This window comes from Arvicola amphibius, chromosome 5 (assembly GCF_903992535.2).
Source record: "Arvicola amphibius chromosome 5, mArvAmp1.2, whole genome shotgun sequence".
Lineage (NCBI taxonomy): Eukaryota > Metazoa > Chordata > Mammalia > Rodentia > Cricetidae > Arvicola > Arvicola amphibius.
Window position 1 is genome coordinate 114,148,282 of NC_052051.1, and position 19,942 is coordinate 114,168,223.

Here is a 19,942-nt window from a genome sequence, read left to right on the forward strand (position 1 = left end):
TAAGGACGTCTGGTAGTAGAGTCCCAAATTATGTTCCATAATTTGACAACCATAGTGTTTTTGTCTCTGAAACAAAATTTCCCAAGACTGGGTAATATGTAAGAAAAATTTTATTTTGTCTTAAAGTCCTGGAGTTAAGAAAGTCAAATAACACGCTATGAGAACCCAATCAACTTCTATAATGTGCTGGATTTGGTTGGCAGAGGAGTGCACCTGGGACGCTACCCAGAAAGAGATAAAGGAAGGAAGTGAGATCATGAAGTCCAACACAAATTGGATATCCAATACCAAATGGTCTGAAAACATTTATGTACAAGTAACATTATATGACTTATGGGTTGTATTTATATATTTAGAAACACATGCATGTGACAACAGTTTTTAAAAGTCCATTAATTTGAAAAAGAATGAGGTATATATGTGTGCGGTGGTGGTGGTGGTGGTGAATAACACTGGTTGGTTTGGATAGAGATAGAGATGTAATTATAATTTAATCTGAAATAACATTTAAAGTTCTGCTCTTATGGTAAGCAATCCAGTTCCAAGAGGCATAACTGCTGCAAGACTAAGATGGGCATTAATCACCTAATTACTTTTCACAAGACTTCACCTTATAAAGACCCTTCATTGCTAGGTGTGGCGGTACACACCTTTAATCCCAGCACTCAGGAGTCAGACACAAAGTGGACCACTGTGAATTTGAGGCCATCTTCATCTATAGAGCTAGTTCCTGGACAGTCAGAGGTACACAGAGCAACCCTGTTTCAAAAACTGGCTGTATAATCCATTAATATTTTTGTATTGGGGACCAAGCTCTCACTAAATAAGCCTTTGAGGAGACAAATCATATTACATACTTTTTCAATAGATTGAAAGTCAAAATTCACCAAGCATGGTGGCACACACCTTTAGTCCCAGCACTCAGGAGACAGAGGAAGGTGGATCTATGTGAGTTCAAGGCTAGCCTGGTCTACCAAAAGAGTTTCAATATAGCTAGGGCTGTTAAACAGAGAAACTCTGTCTTGAAAAACAAAAAAAATAAAAAAAATTAAAACTCATGTCTTCTTATTACACAATATTAAGGCAAAATCAGAAAGTTAAAAAGTTTTATTACTTCTCCTAAACTCAAATCCATGGAATTTCAGAGTATTAAGAGCCACACCATGTTGCTCAGTCATATGATCTGTTTGAATATTTCTATATGTTTGGTACACATTCATGGTAATCTTCCTCTGTTATGCAGATGAAAATTTCCTACAAATGTGGATTAAAAGGAAAGCCCAAACCCACAACCCATTCTCTCTGACAACAGTTTATCAGATGGTGCCCGGCCTGACATACAAGTCTGACAAACACCCTACCAATATTTTCCAAAAGATGCCTCACAGAAATCTCATAGGTTTCCAAAAACAATAAGCACAAATCATTGACTCATCACTACAGCGTACACATAATAGGAAATTAATAAATGTTTGGACAGCTATCACAGGGCACACTGGTCATCTGTCTTTAAACATTATATGCACTTTCTCTCAAAAATCTTGAACATACCAGAATATTTTTTAAGCTATTGAATACTGACATAGGTTTTTCTAGATAATAAAGGGCAAGGAAATATATCTGTTACAAAGGAGGATAAAATATATTATCAGATTAGATTTGTCTAGACGATACAATTTTCTATTTGAAAAATCCCAGAGAATCAAGGTAAAAGAATAAATAAAAATATTGTAGTCCCCAATTACCAAAATATATAAATACTCAAATCTCTTATATAAAGTGGCATTGTGTTTGCATATAACATATGCACATCCTCATACATACTTTAAGTTACCTCTAGATTACTTTTAATACCTGATACAGTATAAATGCTGTGTAAATATTTGTCATATTTACTATTCAGAAAAGAGTTATAAGGAAAGCATCGCCATCTTAGTTCAAACATTTGAATGTTTTCAACCCCTAATTAGTTGACTGCATGGATCCTGACCCAGAGATAGAAGAGCTGACTGTACAGTGAAACCACATGGGGTTGATCTTCCTGTCTTACTTAGCGACCTTAGGTTCATCTATGTTATAAGAAATGACCTGAAGGTCTCCTTTAAATAAGATTCCTTTGGGGGGCTGGAGAGATGGCTCAGAGATTAAGAGCATTGCCTGCTCTTCCAAAGGTCCTGAGTTCAATTCCCAGCAACCACATGGTGGCTCACAACCATCTGTAATGGGGTCTGGTGCCCTCTTCTGGTCTGCAGGCATATACACAGACAGAATATTGGGGGCTGGAGAGATGGCTCAGTGGTTAAGAGGACTGACTTCACTTCCAAAGGTACTGAGTTCCATTCCCAGCAACCACATGGTGGCTCACAACCATCTGTAATGAAATATGCTGCCCTCTTCTGGCCTGGAAGGACATATGCAGGCAGACCACTGTATACTTGATAAATAAATAAATCTTAAAAAAAAAATCCTTTGGGTATACTTGAATTTTCTTCATTCATTGTAGGTTGATGGATTCTTAGATCGATTCCAATTCTAAATTACTTTGTATAATGCTGCAGTAGAACTCCAGATCTCTCATTGACAAACTTACTTGATTTTCTCTGAATATATACTCAGTAGTAGGATTGCTAAATCATTCCTTTATCTTATTTTTAACAAAAATATTTATTTACCTATCTTATTTTTATGTTTATAGATATTTTGCCTGAATGTTTGAATTGTATCATATGTATGTAGTGACCATAGAGATCATAAGAGGGTGCCAGATCCCTGAGGAACTTGAGCCACAGTTGGCCTGAGTCACCATGTGGGCTGGGAATCCAACTCCGGTCCTCTGCAAGAGCAGCCACTACTCCTAACCTCTGAGCCATCGCTCTGTTACTTTTTTTTTTTTTTTGGTTTTTCGAGACAGGGTTTCCCTGTAGTTTCTAGAGCCTGTCCTGGAACTAGCTCTTGTAGACCAGGCTGGCCTCGAACTCAGAGATCCGCCTGCCTCTGCCTCCCGAGTGCTGGGATTAAAGGCGTGCGCCACCACCGCCCGGCTCTGTTACTTATTTTTAACTTGAGGCTTCTTCATAATGTTTTCCTTAATGACTGTACTCATTTCCATTTCTACCAATAGTGTAAAAGGTTCCTATATCTCAACTTTCATATCAATACTTCATCCGTCTGATGATATCATTTTAGTTGTGTAAGATGATATCTTGTTATGATTTCATATTTTCTTTTGTTTGGTGGTGATTGGTTTTGAGCACTTTTCATATACACTCATATCTCTTCTCTTGAGAAGTTTCTATTTAGGTATTTTATAGCCCTGTTCCTCTTTTGACACTTCTGGGGATCACACTCAGGGCCTTTGGCATTGCTAGGCAAGTGCTTCATCACTGAACTATGTCTCCTTTGCCCATCTTTTAATTAGTGTTTTCTTGCTATTTGGTTGAGTTACTTGTGTATGTAAGATCTTGCCAAATGTAGCCGGGTGGTAATGGCGCACACCTTTAATCCCAGCACTTGGAAGGCAGAGGCAGACAGATCTCTGTGAGTTCGAGGCCAGCCTGGTCTACAGAGCAAGTTCCAGGACAGGCTCCAAAGTTACGGAGAAACCCTGTCATACACACACACACACACACACACACACACACACACACACACACACACACAGACCTTACCAAATGTATAGGATGCAAATATAGTTTCTCATTCTCTTCACAAAATTTAAATGTCATGGTTTCAGAGGATAAAGAACTTGAATATGGTTCGGTGTTTCAAGGATAAAATTAAAAAGCCATAATGGTCATGAAATGTGAGCAGGGTACAATTCATGAAACAGAAAGAGAAACACAGAAATGAAGGCTACATTAAAAATATTAAAATGGCAAGGAGTGCCGGGCTGTGGGTCAATAGTGCATCACTTTTTACCCCATGCGGGTGAGTCCTGTGTTTGACCCAAGTACTGTAAAAAAATCAAAGTAGACAGAAACAAAGACAAAGGCAAAATGGAAAAGCAACATAAGCGAACGCTGAAACTAAATGGGAAATGGCGAACTTGTAGAGTACAGCTTTGAATCGGGAAAAGGACAGCCCACAGACTCCTAATAAACATCCTCAGAGAAAAGTGGGACATGCAAAGCAATCATTCGAGAAAAAGCTTGAAGCCAGGCCGGGTGGCGCACGTCTTTAATCCCAGCTCTCAGGAGGCAGAGGCAGGTGAGATCTGTGAGTTTGAGGCCAGCCTGGAACAGAGAGCTCCAGGACAGCCAGGGCTACATAAGCAAACCCTGCCTCAAGCAAACAGATAAACAGAAAGAAAAAAATCAGAAATTGTTTTTCAAGAATGCCTATCTAAGTTGCTTTCAATATGGTAGATAGGCAGTGAGAATAGTTTGCCTTAACTGTCAAACTGTAATTTGGGATATAAGATCATGATACAATATTCAGAACAAAGGATATAGTGAGTGCTTTACCTTTTCAGCTGATTGACTACATCTGAGGGCCACATTTTAAAGATGAAATAGAAAATAATTTCTGTAAATAGTATTCTGATAATGGGTGTATAATTATGTAATTAAGTACACACACAGTAGAGTTAGAATGTAGATTCAGAAAGAATGGTTCAATACATTTTAGAATATATGGCATATGGGCAAACCAGTTCCTTGGAGCAGAAACTTAAGGAATCTCACGGCAATTTGTTACTGTTAATAGGCTTAAGTAAAAGAAAGGACAGAGTTAGGTAGAGGTGGCACACACCTTTAATCCCAGCACTTGGGAAGTGGAGGCAGGTGGATCTCTGTGAGTTCGAGACCAGCTTGGTCTACAAGAGCTAGTTCCAGGACAGGCTCCAAAGCTACACAGAGAAACCCTGTCTCTAAAACAATAAGAAAAAGAAAGGCGATGGTGTTACTTGGTGTGTGTCTGAGACTTAATAAAACAGCTGAGAAACAAAGTCATATGATACAGGTCTCTGCTGTCAGAAGTCTCTGTTAGGTTTGATTTAGTTACCGGTTTAGCTATTTTATATGGTTAAAATTTACTTAATATGACGGTGATGTTCTAGCTGTTAATTTCATAATGCCCGAAATACTTCCAGGGAACAATTCAAAGTATTAGGAAAATTTTGCTTATAATTTTGCTTATAATAAGAAAAGGTTTTCTTGATGAGCTCAGGTGGATAACAGGTTTACTAGTTTCTTGTTTGTTTGAAGACATCTAAAAAGAGCTTAATGAGGTTAGCAGTCTCCTGAATTTATGACTGAAGACCAAGTTAAGGTGGATGGGTTTGTACTAATAATCTGGGTTATGCTATCGAAAGGGCAAATATAAGGGTGCCTCGGTGGTTACAAGCACTGGCTGCTCTTCCGGATGATCTGGGTCCCACTGCCAGCATCCACATAGCAGCTGGAAGTGATCTGTAACTCCATTCTCAGGGGATCTGATGCCCTCTTCTGGCCTCTGAAGGCACCAGGCATGCATGTGATGTGCAGACATACATGTAGACAAAACACCCGTACACATGAAATATTAAGTCTGAAAATTTAAAGGGGCACATATATATTTGGCTTTCAGGATTGGGCTATCCTTTCTCTTAACCATTGCTTCCCCATAAAATTCTACTTTATTTCAACAAGAATGCAATGCTGTTCTGAGAGTTTGGGAGGCACATAGTGGGGCTAGAGGTCACTTAAGTGCCATCTACTCATTCGTGACACAAATGAGATCCTCTGAAAGTGGATGCCAATGACAGTTTAAATGAGCAGATAGGAAAAGGAGAAGTAAAATGTGATGTTTGCTACGGAGATTTTTCACGCTGCTTCTCTGTATGGGTCTTTTCCTCACACTTTAGTCTACACCCCACACTCTGTCCTTCCAGACACAGCTCAGAATTCCTAAACCTGATATAATTGCAGGTTTTACTTCAGGTCTGAAATTGAGGAGGGCTTCCCAAATGGGTGCATCTTTCCAGCAGCGTTTCTTCTGCTGTGGACAAATGGGAAAATGGAGAGAATACTTGTTCATCCCACAGTAGGCAGCCTAGCTAAGCTAGGCTAAACTAAACTGAGAGGGGAAAGTGCAAACCCTACTCCCTAGCAGAGAAACAGGCAACTCACTTCACTTTGGAAATTTGGCAAGGAATAGATTCAGTTTTACAGACAACTTCACATCCCATGAAGGACTGTTAACGATGTCCACACTGGTGCTCCCTAGTAGGCCGGTGTGCTTCTTGCTTTATTTTTGTCTCATACTCGGTAAAGTTTTCTTTGATTGGTAAAGGCAAGCTAGTGAGGACCCATTTACCTTTTTCATTGCCCTGTGTTGCTTTCTATTATTTCTAGTTCCCTGGTGAGATGGGGAATCTGCCTGTGATGCTCAGGGGAATAACTGGAATTCGGTGAACACTGCAGTTAGTAATTCCACTTTGGGTCTTAAGAAGAGGACGTCGAGGTTTCCATTTAAACTGGCAGATTGAAAAACAGAAATTTTCACAGGGCTAAAACGTCAAGAGAAATGTGTGATTAACTTACACATGCAGTCGTCCACATTCAAAAATCACCACTTTTAGGAAACTCTGTAAATACAATATTGTGTGAACTTCTGTTTTTTTTTATCCTATTCAGCTTTTGCTTTTCAAATTTTGATCCATAAAGGCTTTGAGCAACTGCATTAAATGAAAGATTTGAATGTGCAATTTAATATTTAATATTTAATTAAATCATTCTTTTCAGCTCACCCCTTAAGGGAAAAGGAAGACTGCAGGGCGCTAGGTAGAATATGGAATTGTTTTTTGTAGCTTAAACAAAGATGCTTCTCGTAAAACCTATCACTGTTCTCTCTGCAGAAGAGCGTATTGAACGTGGAGCAGCTTTCTGAATGTTTACAGGGAGTGGATTTAGGGTACTGGTCACACTGTGCTAAAGAAAGCCAGCCAGTACTTTCTTTTCCTCCACAGGGTCATAGATTCCCCCTTGGGGACAATAGACAAGCCTGCTTTTTTGATTCTCGGTTTTGACTGGTCGATGATATCCTATTCCATACTCTAGAGAATTGGGGGAGGCTTGAAAAGGAGGGCTGCTAGTTACTCTTCAGGATAGAGAAACGGCGGGTTCGCTGAAAAATCAGAGCACAGAATCTTGCTCCCTCTGGCTCCGCTGTCTCCAAAAGTCCGAGTCCAGAGGAAGTTGAAATGAATACCAGTCACCAGAGACTCCGCCTAGTCGCCCCGTATTGAACCATCTGTGGCTGTCCGAGAGCTCAAAAATCATAGGGAGTTGACCTAGAAAACGTCACGGGCGGGAGGCGTGTCAGTTCAACGTCTTACAGGTTTAAGCAAGCAGCCTGAGTCAGGCGCTGGACCTTAGCCCCAGGAGAGTGCAGATGAGCGTACCCATCCGGGCAGTTTACGTCTGCACCCCTAGGCGGCGCTGCGCTCCTCCTCACCCGGCACACCCTGCAGTCCAACCCGGGCACTTCAAGCTTGCAGTGCTAGCGGGCGGAGCAGTTCGAGCTTTTCGAGGCTCCTTCTCTTCGGAAGTTCGGAGCATAGTCCCAGGTCGCCGCAGCAGGAGCGTGGACGCCGAAAAGGAGGATGTTGTGCTGGGGGATGGCAGTTCTGTGTTGGTGGGTCTCTTGTGGGGCTACGTCGGGACAGCTGGTGTACTCGGTGTTGGAGGAGACAGAACCCGGAGTCGCTGTAGGCAACATCGCCTCGGACTTGAAGCTGTCAGCAACTGTTCTGTCCTTGCGGAACTTTCGCTTCCTTTCCAGCTACAGCGAGCCCTACTTCAGGGTGGATTTAGTCAGTGGTAGCTTGGTGGTTCAAGAGCCAGCGGACCGTGAGCGGCTGTGCGGGGCCAAAGCTGCTTGCATCTTGACATACGAGCTAATGTTCGATGACCCGCTGGAGCTACATAAGATACGTGTTCACCTCTTGGACACCAATGACAACTCACCCCTCTTCCCTGCTGGAGACGTGCTCCTGCACATCCCGGAGTTCCTGACACCAGGAGCCCGGTTCACTCTCCCCAGTGCCCAAGATGCTGATGAGGGAAGCAACGGGGCGCTAAGTTACAGCCTAAGCTCTAGTCAGCACTTTCGCCTGGACATGGGATCGCGGGTCGATGGCAGCAAATATCCGGAGTTGGTGCTGGAGAAAGTCCTGGATCGAGAGCAGCGGGACACCCACCTACTGGTGCTCACTGCTCAGGATGGTGGCCTGCCTGCACGCTCTGGAGATGCTCAAGTCACCATCACTGTGGTGGATACCAACGACAATGTGCCTGTATTTGAGTATTCTGTGTACAGTGCCAAGGTTCCAGAGACTGTCCCCAATGGGACTGTATTATTCCACGTTCAAGCCTCGGATCCGGATGAAGGATCCAATGGGGATGTCTGGTACTCCTTAAGCAATAGCACACCAGCAGAGCTGAGGCACCTCTTTCACATACATCCTAAAAGTGGGGAGGTTCAGGTAGCTGCTTCGCTAGGTCCGCCGGACACGTTGTTGGAAGCATATGTTGAAGCAAGAGACAAAGGTGCCTTTAGTTTAGCTAGCACTACTAAGCTGCTTGTAGAGGTGACTGATGTGAACGATCATGCCCCCCAAGTGGACTTCATGACTTTCTCCAGCCCGGTACCCGAGGACGCAGCTCCTGGCACAGTGATTGCTCTCCTTGGTAAAAAGGATAAGGACCTGGATTCCAATGGTAAGGTCACTTGTAGCATGTCCAGCGAAGGACCCTTTCAGTTGAAAGCTTCCTTTGACAGCTACTACAGATTGCTGACTGATGGGCCCCTGGATCGGGAGCAAGCAAATGAATACCAGGTCCTCATCACTGCTTCAGATGGTGGCTCGCCCCCACTAAGCACCCGAAAGACACTCATTGTGTCGATTGCCGATGTGAACGACAACACACCAAGATTTCCTCAACCACAACAGGAACTTTTTGTGGTTGAAAACAATAGCCCCGGAGTTTCGTTAGGCCGTGTGTTTGCTCAGGACCCAGACCTGGGGGAGAACGGCCTTGTCTTTTATGAGCTATTGGACGTCATTCCTGAAGGGATGCCAGTTTCCTCCAGCTTGGTGGCAGTGGAACCAACTAGCAGTGTTATCACCACCAGCATTTCCTTTGACTTTGAACAGCTCAGGGGGCTTCGTTTCCACGTGGAAGACTGAGATGGTGGCATTCCTCCCAGAAGTTCAACGGTGACTGTGAACTTGTTTGTGGTGGACAGGAATGACCATGCGCCAAACATCTTGTTCCCCTTGCCTAGAAATGGCTCTATCCCGGTGGAAAGAGTGCCCCTCTCCGCTCGAGCTGGACACCTGGTCACAAAAGTGGTAGCAGAGGATGCAGACAGTGGTTCCAACGCGTGGCTCTCCTACCACATTTCTCGGGCTTCTGACTCTAGTCTTTTCAGCATTTCAGTCAATGTGGGAGAGCTTCGGACTGCACGGTTAGTTTTTCCCACAGACATGGTTGAACAGAGGGTGGTGATAGTGGTTCAGGACCACGGAGAGCCACCACTTTCCTCCTCTGCCACTCTGGGCGTGCTATTGAGCAACTCAGCTCTCCAGGTCCTTCCAGACTTTGAAGATATCTGGGAACCCAGAGCCCCGCTTTCTTCCCGGAACTTGTATTTGGTAATAGCCCTGGTCTGCACTTCCTTTTTATTTCTGGGGTGCTTGCTCTTCTTGGTGTGCATCAAGTTGTGCCAGAGCCCAGATTGTTGCTCTCAGAACGGTTGTCATTCTCCAGAAAATACGAGACATGAGAGGACAATGGCTTCTAGTCCTTGGGTGACATCAGCCACGATAGATGTCACTACAGTTGACAGACTTTCTCAGACATATCTCTATCAAATCCCTCTGGGACTTGGCTCTGGCAGTAACAGCTTGCTCTTGCATGGGAAATACAATGCTGATGACCCGAGAAATTTGGCCATCGGTGTAGGACTGAATTTGGCAATATCCTGTGCTCAGATTCTGACTAGGAAAGGGGATCATACAAATGTCAGTGCCGTGGTAAGCGCATTCTAGGGTGTTTGACTCCTCTGACAAGGAGATAGCTGCTAACTGTGTCCTAGACTCTTTCTTAGAGGCACTTTTCTTTGATTTATAGTAAATCATTTGAATACGTCTCAATATGTCAAGAATTCTGGGAGTATGCATTAGAATATTGTTCTAGACCTCAAAGAACTTCGTTAATTTTTTTATAAGTTAGTTTTTAAAGGCTGACTGATTGTGTGTGCATGCACGTGCGTGAAACATGGTGTGCCCATGGATATCAGAGGAGCTGGCCTTCTCTTTCTATCATGTGGGTTCTGGGTACTGAACTCCAGTTGCCAAGCACCTTGATCTGCTGAGCCATTTTACCAGCTCTTATAGTTTATTTCTTCACTATCCACGTAAAACACTGGGCAAGCCTGCAAACTGGGCGTGACTGTACCTGTGTTGGCTGGCAGAGACAGGCTGACCCTGGACACTGCAGGGCTAACTAAACAAGCCCAACTGTGAGCTCTGGTTCAGCAAAAGCCCTGTCTTAATTCAGTAAAGGGTTGAGTGATAGAAGACCCCTCCCCCGTCCTCCTCTGGTTTTCACATGTGGAGCATGGGTGCATACACCTGCAGATTCACATGCATGCATCACTTCCCACTAGTGAAAAACAAAGCTAGCTGAGTGGTGATGGCGCCTTTAATCCCAGCATTCGGGAGGCAGAGGCAGACGCATCTCTGTGAGATCGAGGCCAGCCTGGAACAGAGTGGGTTTCAGGACAGCCAGGGCTACACAGAGAAACAACAACAACAGCAACAACAACAACAACAAAACCTAAAAATAGTAGCAGAGAAGAAAAATGCCCCTCATTCACAGTTTGATCTTATGTGAAAGATAAAGTGGCAGGGATATCTGGAATCACCTGTTTATATTTTGTTGAGTTCTAAGTTGCTTTCTCATTTTAGTTTGTTTGTAATATGTTGACTGTTATAATACCAAAAATTGTCAGCTTAAGAAATCCGGTCTAATGTAGATTTCATCTGCATCTCTCTTATTGAAACTGTATAACAGGCAAACAAAATTGACCTGCTGTGCAACAAATAATGCACCTCATGTCCCTGTTCTTTTCTTTTTTGAGGTAGTCTAATTTCTTAAGTTGGTATCAAAGAAGGTACCCCTAGTGGATAAATTTCAACCCTCGGCTAGGTTTTTTAAAAAAGAAAATTAACGTTTTGATTAGTGACAGTTTTCTTTAATGGTTTCCTTCTGTTGCAAAGAAAAGTTTCCTTGTTGAAGGGAGAGAGCCACACTTACCTGAGGGCATAAGGATAAATATTTAGAATGTAGTCAGGGATTATTCTGACTTAGTAAAGTGGCAGTTGTAAGTTCTCCTCCAGGCTCCATGGCTCAACAGCCCTGAGTAGTTAAGTTTCCAGTACCAGGCATGATTTCCCTCTTGGTGAACAAGTCTTAAGTCCAATTAGAGGGCTGTTGGTTACTGCCAAGGAATGTGGACCACTATTGCACCCTTATGGTTTTCATGCCAGGCTGGTCATTGTTGTGGTTCATAGGCATCATAGCTGGATAAAATTCTTGGTTGATTTTTCTTCTGTGGAAATGAGCAGAGTTGTGTAGCCCAGTCCCAATGGAAACATCTACAACACATCTCCTGTTTCTAAAGCTCAGGGATCCTTGTGGAAGAGAAGGAGAGAGATGGTTAGAGCCAGAGGATCAGAGAGTTTGCCCCGGGAATGTCAAAAGCTGTATCCGTAAAGTCTCACCAATATGGTTGCATAAATAAGATCTGAACAAAATGACACAAATAAACATGCTAACATGCATAAAAGGCGGTAGTCTCTTGGGGCCTCAATCCAACACAAAGAATGACAGGCAACTAAGGAATTCTGAGAGTGGGAGAGTCTTCCCCAGGAAGACCACCAATTGGTTATCCAATACCAAAGATTGTTCCTGAAAACATACATGCTAGCACCATTATACAGACCAAGCAAGTTATTGTTGTGTTATGTATTTATGTATAGAGATAGTATAATGGTACTTTTTATTAAATGGAGAACTTCTGTAGGTAAATATATACAAACAAAGAAAAACAGGCCATGAATTTGAAAGAGATCTAGGAGGGGCATCTGTAAGGTCTGGGAGGGAGTAAAGGGAAGGGGTAGATGATATAACTATATCATAATCTCAAAAAATAAAGAGAAATAATTTTAAAAGAAAGATGGCATTATAGCTTGAGTGGACAGACAAGAAAAGCAATACGTGATATGTGAGTGGGAAAGTATTGACAATATGTGATATGTTAGTGATCTATTGATTTTGTTGTTGCTGTTGCCTTCAGATTTGCAGTGAAAGGGAAACAATAATATTCACTTATACGAGTCGCATCCAGAACTGACTAATTGCTAAAAGGTCTTGATTATGTTGCTCAAATGCATATCAGAAATATTAACATTTGTAAGAACATCAAATAAATATTCACCATAGGTCAAGCTCTTGACTACAGTGTTATGGGTTATAAAGAATTTGTTGATAAGAGTAATTAAAACAAACAAAAAAGCACTACATGCTAAAGGATGAAGGGGATCATTTGTTTTGTTCCCTGGGTGGTTTTTTGTGTCTTTTTTTGTTTTTGTTTTATTTTACCACGTGGCTCTTTTTTATTGAAAGTTTTTATTGAAAAAAATTTTCCAGCCAGGTGTTCTGGCTTTTGCCTTTATTCCTAGTATTCAGGAGGTAGAGGCGGGTGGATCTATGTGAGTTCAAGGCCAGCCTGGTCTACAGAGAGAGTTTCAGGACAGCCAGGGCTATACAGAGAAACCCTCCCTATTTTGAAAAACAAAACAGCAAATCCCCTCTCAATCCCTCTCAAATGTTCCCCACTTTCTTACTCTGACTTTGTTTTTTCTCCTCTCTTTCAAAAAAAAAAAGCAAAAAATACTCTCAAGAAACAAAAATTAAAAAACCAAACAAAGCAAAATGAAATAAAAAGTCCAAAATACCAGTGAGACTCCGTTGAAGAAAACTGAGTTTTCCTGTGGCCAGTGGATATCAATTGAAGATGGTTTGGGATTGGACTCCACCTTCACTCCCTCACCTCCCTCAGTGCTGGGACCTCATATGGCTTGAACTTGTGCGTTTGTCAATCTTTGAGTTTATATGTGCAGTCGTCGTGCTGTGTCTAGAAGACACTGTTTCCTTAGAGCTCTGACTATTATAATTTTCCACACAGATCTCTGAGTCTTGAAGGGAGACGTTTGAGTGCTTCAGTCTCTCACTCTCTGCACTTTGTCCGGTTGCGGGTCTCTGGGTTAATTCTCATCTACTTCAAGAAGAAAATTCTTTGATGTGGTTTGAGTGAGGCTCTGATCTATGGGTGTAGCAATGTCCCTAGCAGTCATTTTTATTGCTGTGTTCCTTTTTGCATAATAATATTATAGGTTTTCCTCTTTGCTCATGACTTATCTAGTCTCAGGTTCTTGGAAATATTAGTAGTGTGTCAGGTATGGGTTCCATGTCATGGGATGGGCCTTAAATCCAGTAAAAAAAAAAAGTGGCTGGTTACTTCCATGATATTTGTGCCACTATTGCATGAGAATATCTTCAGGCAGGTTGCTGTTGTAGCTTCCAGGGATTGTAGGTTGGTGATAGTGATGATTACTTTTCTCCTCCAGTAAAAGCTTCTAGATAGGCACCAACTTAACTTCTCCATGTTGTATGACATAGATAAGTATTGTCTTCAGCAACATGGCCTTGCCATCAGGTTACAGAGAGTAATCAATAGCCCTGGCAATAGCCTGTAATGTTTAGAAGTTTCCATAGGGCTCCTTTGGCTAATGACTCAACAAGATATAACCCATTCTTGGAACCAGAGGTATTACTTGGTGGCGTAAGGTATCTAGTTGGGGAATTTTCTCTCCTATTATTTGGTAACTCCATATAGATTCCTATTAATATATCTATACATTTTAGTGAGCTTCTATAGTAGTAGGTGTCCATATAGTTTTTCAAATTGCTTTTAGTGTTAATTGTTCTTCCCCCAGTTCCCTCTTTTATCATTCTCTCCCATCCCCCTCCCTATTTAATTTCCCTATTCTAGTTTTCCCTTTGTCTTTCTATAACAACATATTGTGATTATTCTACCATGGGACATCTTATTTGCTCCTACTCCCTTATTAGGTCCCCTAACCTCAGTGGTTATATGCATGTAAGCACACATAACACCACATATCAAAAGCTTAAAAGCTAACATTTTAATATAAGAGAAAACATAATATTTGTACTTTTGGGTCTGGGTTACCTGACTTGGGATGATTTTTTTTCCTACCTCTATCCATTTGTCTGTGAATTTCATAATTTCATCTTTCTTAATAGCTGAGTAATATTCCACATTTTCATTATCCATTCATTAGTTAATGGACATTTGGACTGTTTCCAGTTTCTGCTATAGAGCAGCAATGAATATAGATGAACAAGTATCTCAGTAGTAAGATAAAGAGAGTCCTTTGGGTTTATATATGCCCAAGAGTGATATGGTTGGATCTTGAGGTAGATCTATTCCCATCTTCCTGAGGAATTGTCACACCAATTTCCATAGTGACTGTATAAGTCTATACTCCTGTCATAAATGAGTAAGTATTCCCTTTACCTCACATCCTTGCTGGTATGCGCTGTCATTTGTTTTATTGATCTGGCCTTTCTGACTGGAGTAAGATGAAATCTCAAAGTTGTTTTAATTTGAATTTTCCTGATGGCTAAGGAGGTTGAGCTTTTCTTTGTTTCTCAAACATTTGTGTTTCATTCTTTGATAACTCTCTGCTTAGTTCTTTGCCCCATTTTTCATTGGGTTATTTGTTTTCTTGATGCTATTTCTGTTTTAGTTCTTTATATATTTTAGACACTAACCCTTGGTCAGATGTATAATCGGTAGAGAACTTTTCCCATTCTGTAGGTCTCTGTTTTCCCAAATGATGCTTTCCTTTGCCACACAGAAGCTTTTCAGCTTCATGAGGTCCTGTTTATTAATTATTCATATTAGTGCCTACATTATCAGTGTCTTGTTCAGAAAGTCCTTTCCCATGCCAATGAGTTCAGATCTATTCCCCACTTTCTCTCTGTCAGAGTCAGTGTGTTTGGTCTTATCTTGAGGTCCTTGATCCATTTGGAACTGAGTTTTGTGCAGGGTGGTAGATGTGAATCTATTTGCATTCTTCTGCATGCTGACATCCAGTTTGAACAGGATCAATTATTGAAGATGTTACCTTTTTTTCTAGTGTATATTTTTGTTTCTTTGTTTAAAAAATATCAGGTGTTCATATTGTGTGGACTTATGTCTGAGTATTTAATTTGATTCCACGCATCACAATGTATCTGTCTTTACACCAATACTATATTGTTCTTATTACTATAGATCTGTAGTATAGCATCAGTTCTTTTATTATTCAGGATTGTCTTAGATGTCCTTAAAAAATGTTTCCATATGACACCAGGCAGTGATGGTAGATGCCTTTAATTCCAGCACTCATGAGGCAGAAGCAGGCAGATCTCTGTGAGTTTGAGGTCAGCTTGACCTACAGAATGAGTTCCAGTACAGCCAGAACTACACACAAAGAAATCTTGTCTCAAAAAACAAACAAAATAAAAACAAAATAAAAGAATTTCTATATGAAGTTGAAGATTATTTATCCAATTTCTGTGATGAATTATGTTAGAATTTGGATGGGAATCGCCTTGAGTCTGTAGATTGTCTTTGATGGAATGATCGTTTTCACTATGGTTTCCTGCTGATTGATAAATTTGGGAGCTCTTTTTGTCTTCTGATTTCTTCTTCAATGGCTTAAGATCTTTGCTTAGTTAGCATTATCCCAAGGTATTTTTTTGAGGCTTTTGTTAAAGTATTGCTTTCCTGATTTATTTCTCGATCTGTTTTTCATTCGTTTATAGGAGAGCTACTGATTTTTGTGTGTTCATTTTGTATTCTGCTACTTTGCTGGAAGTATTTATCAACTATAGGAGTTATCTGGTGAAGTTTTAAGGGTCAGTTATGTATTCCATCATAACATCTGCAAATAAAGATACTTTGACTTCTTCCTTTCTTATTTGTAGTTTCTTGATCTTCTGCAGTTGCCTTATTGTTCTAACTAAGACTTCAAGTACTATATTGAATATGTACAGAGAGTGGACATCATTGCCTTGTTCCTGATTTTAGTAGAGATGCTTTTCTCTCCACTTAAGTTGATGTTGGCTATGGACTTGCTGCAAACTGCCTTTATTATATAAAGGTATATTTCTTATATCCCTAGTCTCTCCAAAATTTTTTAAAAATATTTATTTATTTATTATGTATACAATATTCTGTCTGTGTATATGCCTGCAGGCCAGAAGAGGGCACCAGACCTCATTACAGATGGTTGTGAGCCACCATGTGGTTGCTGGGAATTGAACTCAGGACCTTTGAAAGAGCAGGCAATGCTCTTAACTGCTGAGCCATCTCTCCAACCCCCAGAATTTTTATAATGAAGGGGTGTTGGATTTTGTCAGAGGCCTTTTCTGTATCTAATGAGATATGTTCATGTGATATTTTTCTTTCAGTGTGTTTATGTGATGAATTATGTTTTTTGATGAATGTATGTTGAACTATTCCTGCATTTCTTGGATAAGACAACTTGATCATGGTGGGTAATCTTTTTTATGTGTTCGTGGATTCAATTCGCAAGTATTTTATTGAGAATATTTGTATCTCTGTTTGTAGGGATGTGGGTCTATAATTTTGTGGGATTTTTTTGTTTTTTATTATTTTGTTTTGTTTTTTAAGGCAGATTTTCTCTGTGTAGCCCTGACTGTCCTGGTACTCTCTCTGTAGATCAGACTGACCTTGAATTTACAGAGATCTGTCTACCTCTGCTTCCTGAGTGCTGGGGTTAAAGGCATGTGCCACCACTGCTTGGCTTATATGCTTATCTTTGTTTTTAGGTCTTGTGTGGTTTTGGTATCAGGATAATAAGGGCTTTGTAAAAAGAATTAGGAAATGTTCCTTCAGTTTCTGATTTGTGGAATAATTTGAGGAGCATTGCATTAATTCTTCTTTGGAGGTCTAGTAGAATTCTGTGCTGAATCAATCTGGCCCTAGGGTTGTTATTTTTGTTTTTGTTTTTTCTTTTTGCTTGTAATACTTTAATCACTTCTTCTATTTCACCAGGAGTTATAGGTGTGTTTAAATTGATTACTTAATGTTGGTTTAACTTTGGTAAGTCATATAGGTCAAGAAATCCATTCATTTCTAGGTTTTCCAACTTATTAGAGTACATATTTTTTAAAAGTGTCCTGTGATTCTCTAAGTTTCCTCAATGTCCTTTTGTAATTCCCTCTTTGTTTCTAATTAATTTGAATCTTTTCTCTCTATCTTGTAGTTAATTTGACCAAGGATTTGTCGTTCTTGTTAATTTTTTTTTCGTTTCATTGATTTCAGCCCCAAGATTGATTCTTTCTTGCCATCTACTCTTTTTGGTTTTTATTTCTTCTTGTTATTCTAGAGCTTTCAGGTGTGTTGTTAAGTACCTAATTATTTGATCTCTTCAGTTTTTTGATGTGGATATTTAGTGCTATAAATTTACCTCTTAGAACCACCTTCATTGTCTCCCATGGGTTTGGGTGTGTTCTGTTTTTGTTTTCGATTTTAAAAAGGCTTTTAATTTCCTTCTTGATTTCTATGAGTTATTAGTTTATATAAATTTTCTGCTGTTATTGATAACCAACTATAATCCATGGTGTTCAGATAGGATGCAGAATATTATTTCAAATTTCTTTCATCTGTTGCTTAGAGTTTGATCAATTCTGGAGGAAGTTCCAAGAGCTGCTAAGAAGAAAGTATATTCTTTTATGATGAGATGGATTTTCTGTAGATGTCTACTAAGTTCTTTTGGTTTATGACATTATTTAATCCGAACATTTCTCTGTTGTTTTTGTCTGGTTGACCTGTCTATTGAGAAGAGCAGAGTACTAAAGTCATTTACTGTGAGTGTGTGAGTGTATGTACATTGTATGTGTTCTTGTGTGGGTGGACATATGTTCATGGAGGTCCAAGGTCAAGTTTGGGTATCTTTTCTTGATTGCTCTCCATCTTTATTTTTTAGATATAGTCTCTCACTGTTCTTGACACTCGTTGATTTATCCAGAATGGCCAGCAAGATCTGCCTATCTCTGCTCTCCTGTGCTAGGGTAATAGGCATGTGCTGCCAAATATACCTTTTCATATAGGGACTGGGGATCTACACTCAATCCTCTGTGCTTGCATGGCAGGCATTTTACTGACTGAACCATCTTAGCTCTAATGTGTAATTTAAATTTCATGCTTATTGCTAATTTGGGAAACATTACTTTTTGGCAGTTTGGTTCACTGGGGAATGCAAGTCATTCAAGTATGGACATATTTTAGTATGCAGTATAAAAAACCACATTCTTTCATATTATCAGTGACCTCATAAGAAAGCCTTTCATGTTATGAAGATGGAATCTTCAAAAATTTAAAAGATTTATCTACTTTTTAAAATTTATGTGTATGGGTGTTTTACCTGGAATAAGTCTATTCATATATGCCTGGTGTCTTCAGAGGCCAGAATTGGGCATCAGACTCCCTGGAACTAAAGTTACAGACAGTTGGGAACTGCTGTGGGTACTGAGACTCAAACCCAGGTCCTCTGGAAGAACAGTCCCAGTGTTCTTAACTACTGAGCCATCTCTCCAGCCCCCATAGTTTCCCCAATGTTCACTCATGCAAAATCTTAAGTTTTCTCATTCAGAGTAAATATTGCTAGTTGTTTTTTTTAATGGAGACTAGCTCATTTCATTCATTTTAAAGAGAACATCAGCCAGATACTTACAGTTTGTCAGTATTTCTTGTTAGTAAAAATGTTATTCTGTAGAGAAACACCCAGATCACCCTGAAACAATTGACGTTTCTTGAGGCAATGACATTCTGCAGTATGCAGCAAAAGTATCTTAAGCAATTTTTCAGGTTGGTTTCCTTACATAAAATATTTAAAATATGTGCACTTAATGGTTGGTGTTTAGTAAAATTAATAATATGCTGTGCTTCACCAAAGACATCCTTATTTGTACTTTCTTACTGCAAATGTGTGATACTGAGTGTAATGACTGTTGGTAGAGCTTGAAGACACTGACTTGACTCCCTCTGTGGTGGCAAGTTTTACCCACTTGTGCTTTTGTATCACCAGTGAAAATGCAAACACAGTGAGAAAGACAATGCTCTGGCAGAAATTTGAACTTAACTTTGAAGTTAAAGATACCGAACACACACAAAGATACACTTTGAGAATCACAGATGGAATGTTGCTATTCCTTTTTATTCATTAATAAGAATTTCTATGAAGCGAAACATCTCTCACCAACCATTTGTTTATTCTGAGGTACAGTTCATGTAACAAGGTGTGCTGGCTAGTTTTTATGTCAATTTGACACAAGCTAGAGTCATGTGGGAAGAGGGAAACTCAACTGAGAAAATGCCACCAATATGCCATTTTCTTGACTGATGATTGATGTGAGAGGACCCAGCTCATGGTGGGCAGTGCCACCCCTTGGCTGGTTGTCCTGGCTTCTTTAAGAAAGTAGACTGAGCAAGCCCTGAGGAACAAGTTTGAGGAGTATTTCTCTATGACCTCTACATCAGCTCTTGCCTCCAACTTTCTGTCCTGTTTGAGTTCCTGCTCTGACTTCCCTCAGGGATGGACTGTTACCTTGAAGTGTAAGATGAAGTCAAACCCTTTTCACCCCAAAGTGCTTTGGTCATGGTAATTTAGTACAGCAATAGAAACCCTAATTAATATAGAAAGGTGACATAAATTCTTTATTCTTCCATTTCTTTAGTAGTTTTCAAAATAATGAGACTACCTTGGTAGCAGAGATTTTTAACCACAGGTGCA

At 40.3% G+C, this 19,942-nt stretch overlaps 1 protein-coding gene across 1 annotated transcript; it reads left to right on the forward strand.

The window, feature by feature from the left end:
• Nucleotides 1-7,582: 7,582 nt before the first annotated feature.
• On the forward strand, nucleotides 7,583-10,042 carry Pcdhac1 (protocadherin alpha subfamily C, 1). The gene is given in 1 exon segment (XM_038329511.1): nucleotides 7,583-10,042. A coding segment is annotated over 1 exon segment (2,460 nt).
• The last annotated feature ends 9,900 nt before the right edge of the window (nucleotides 10,043-19,942 follow it).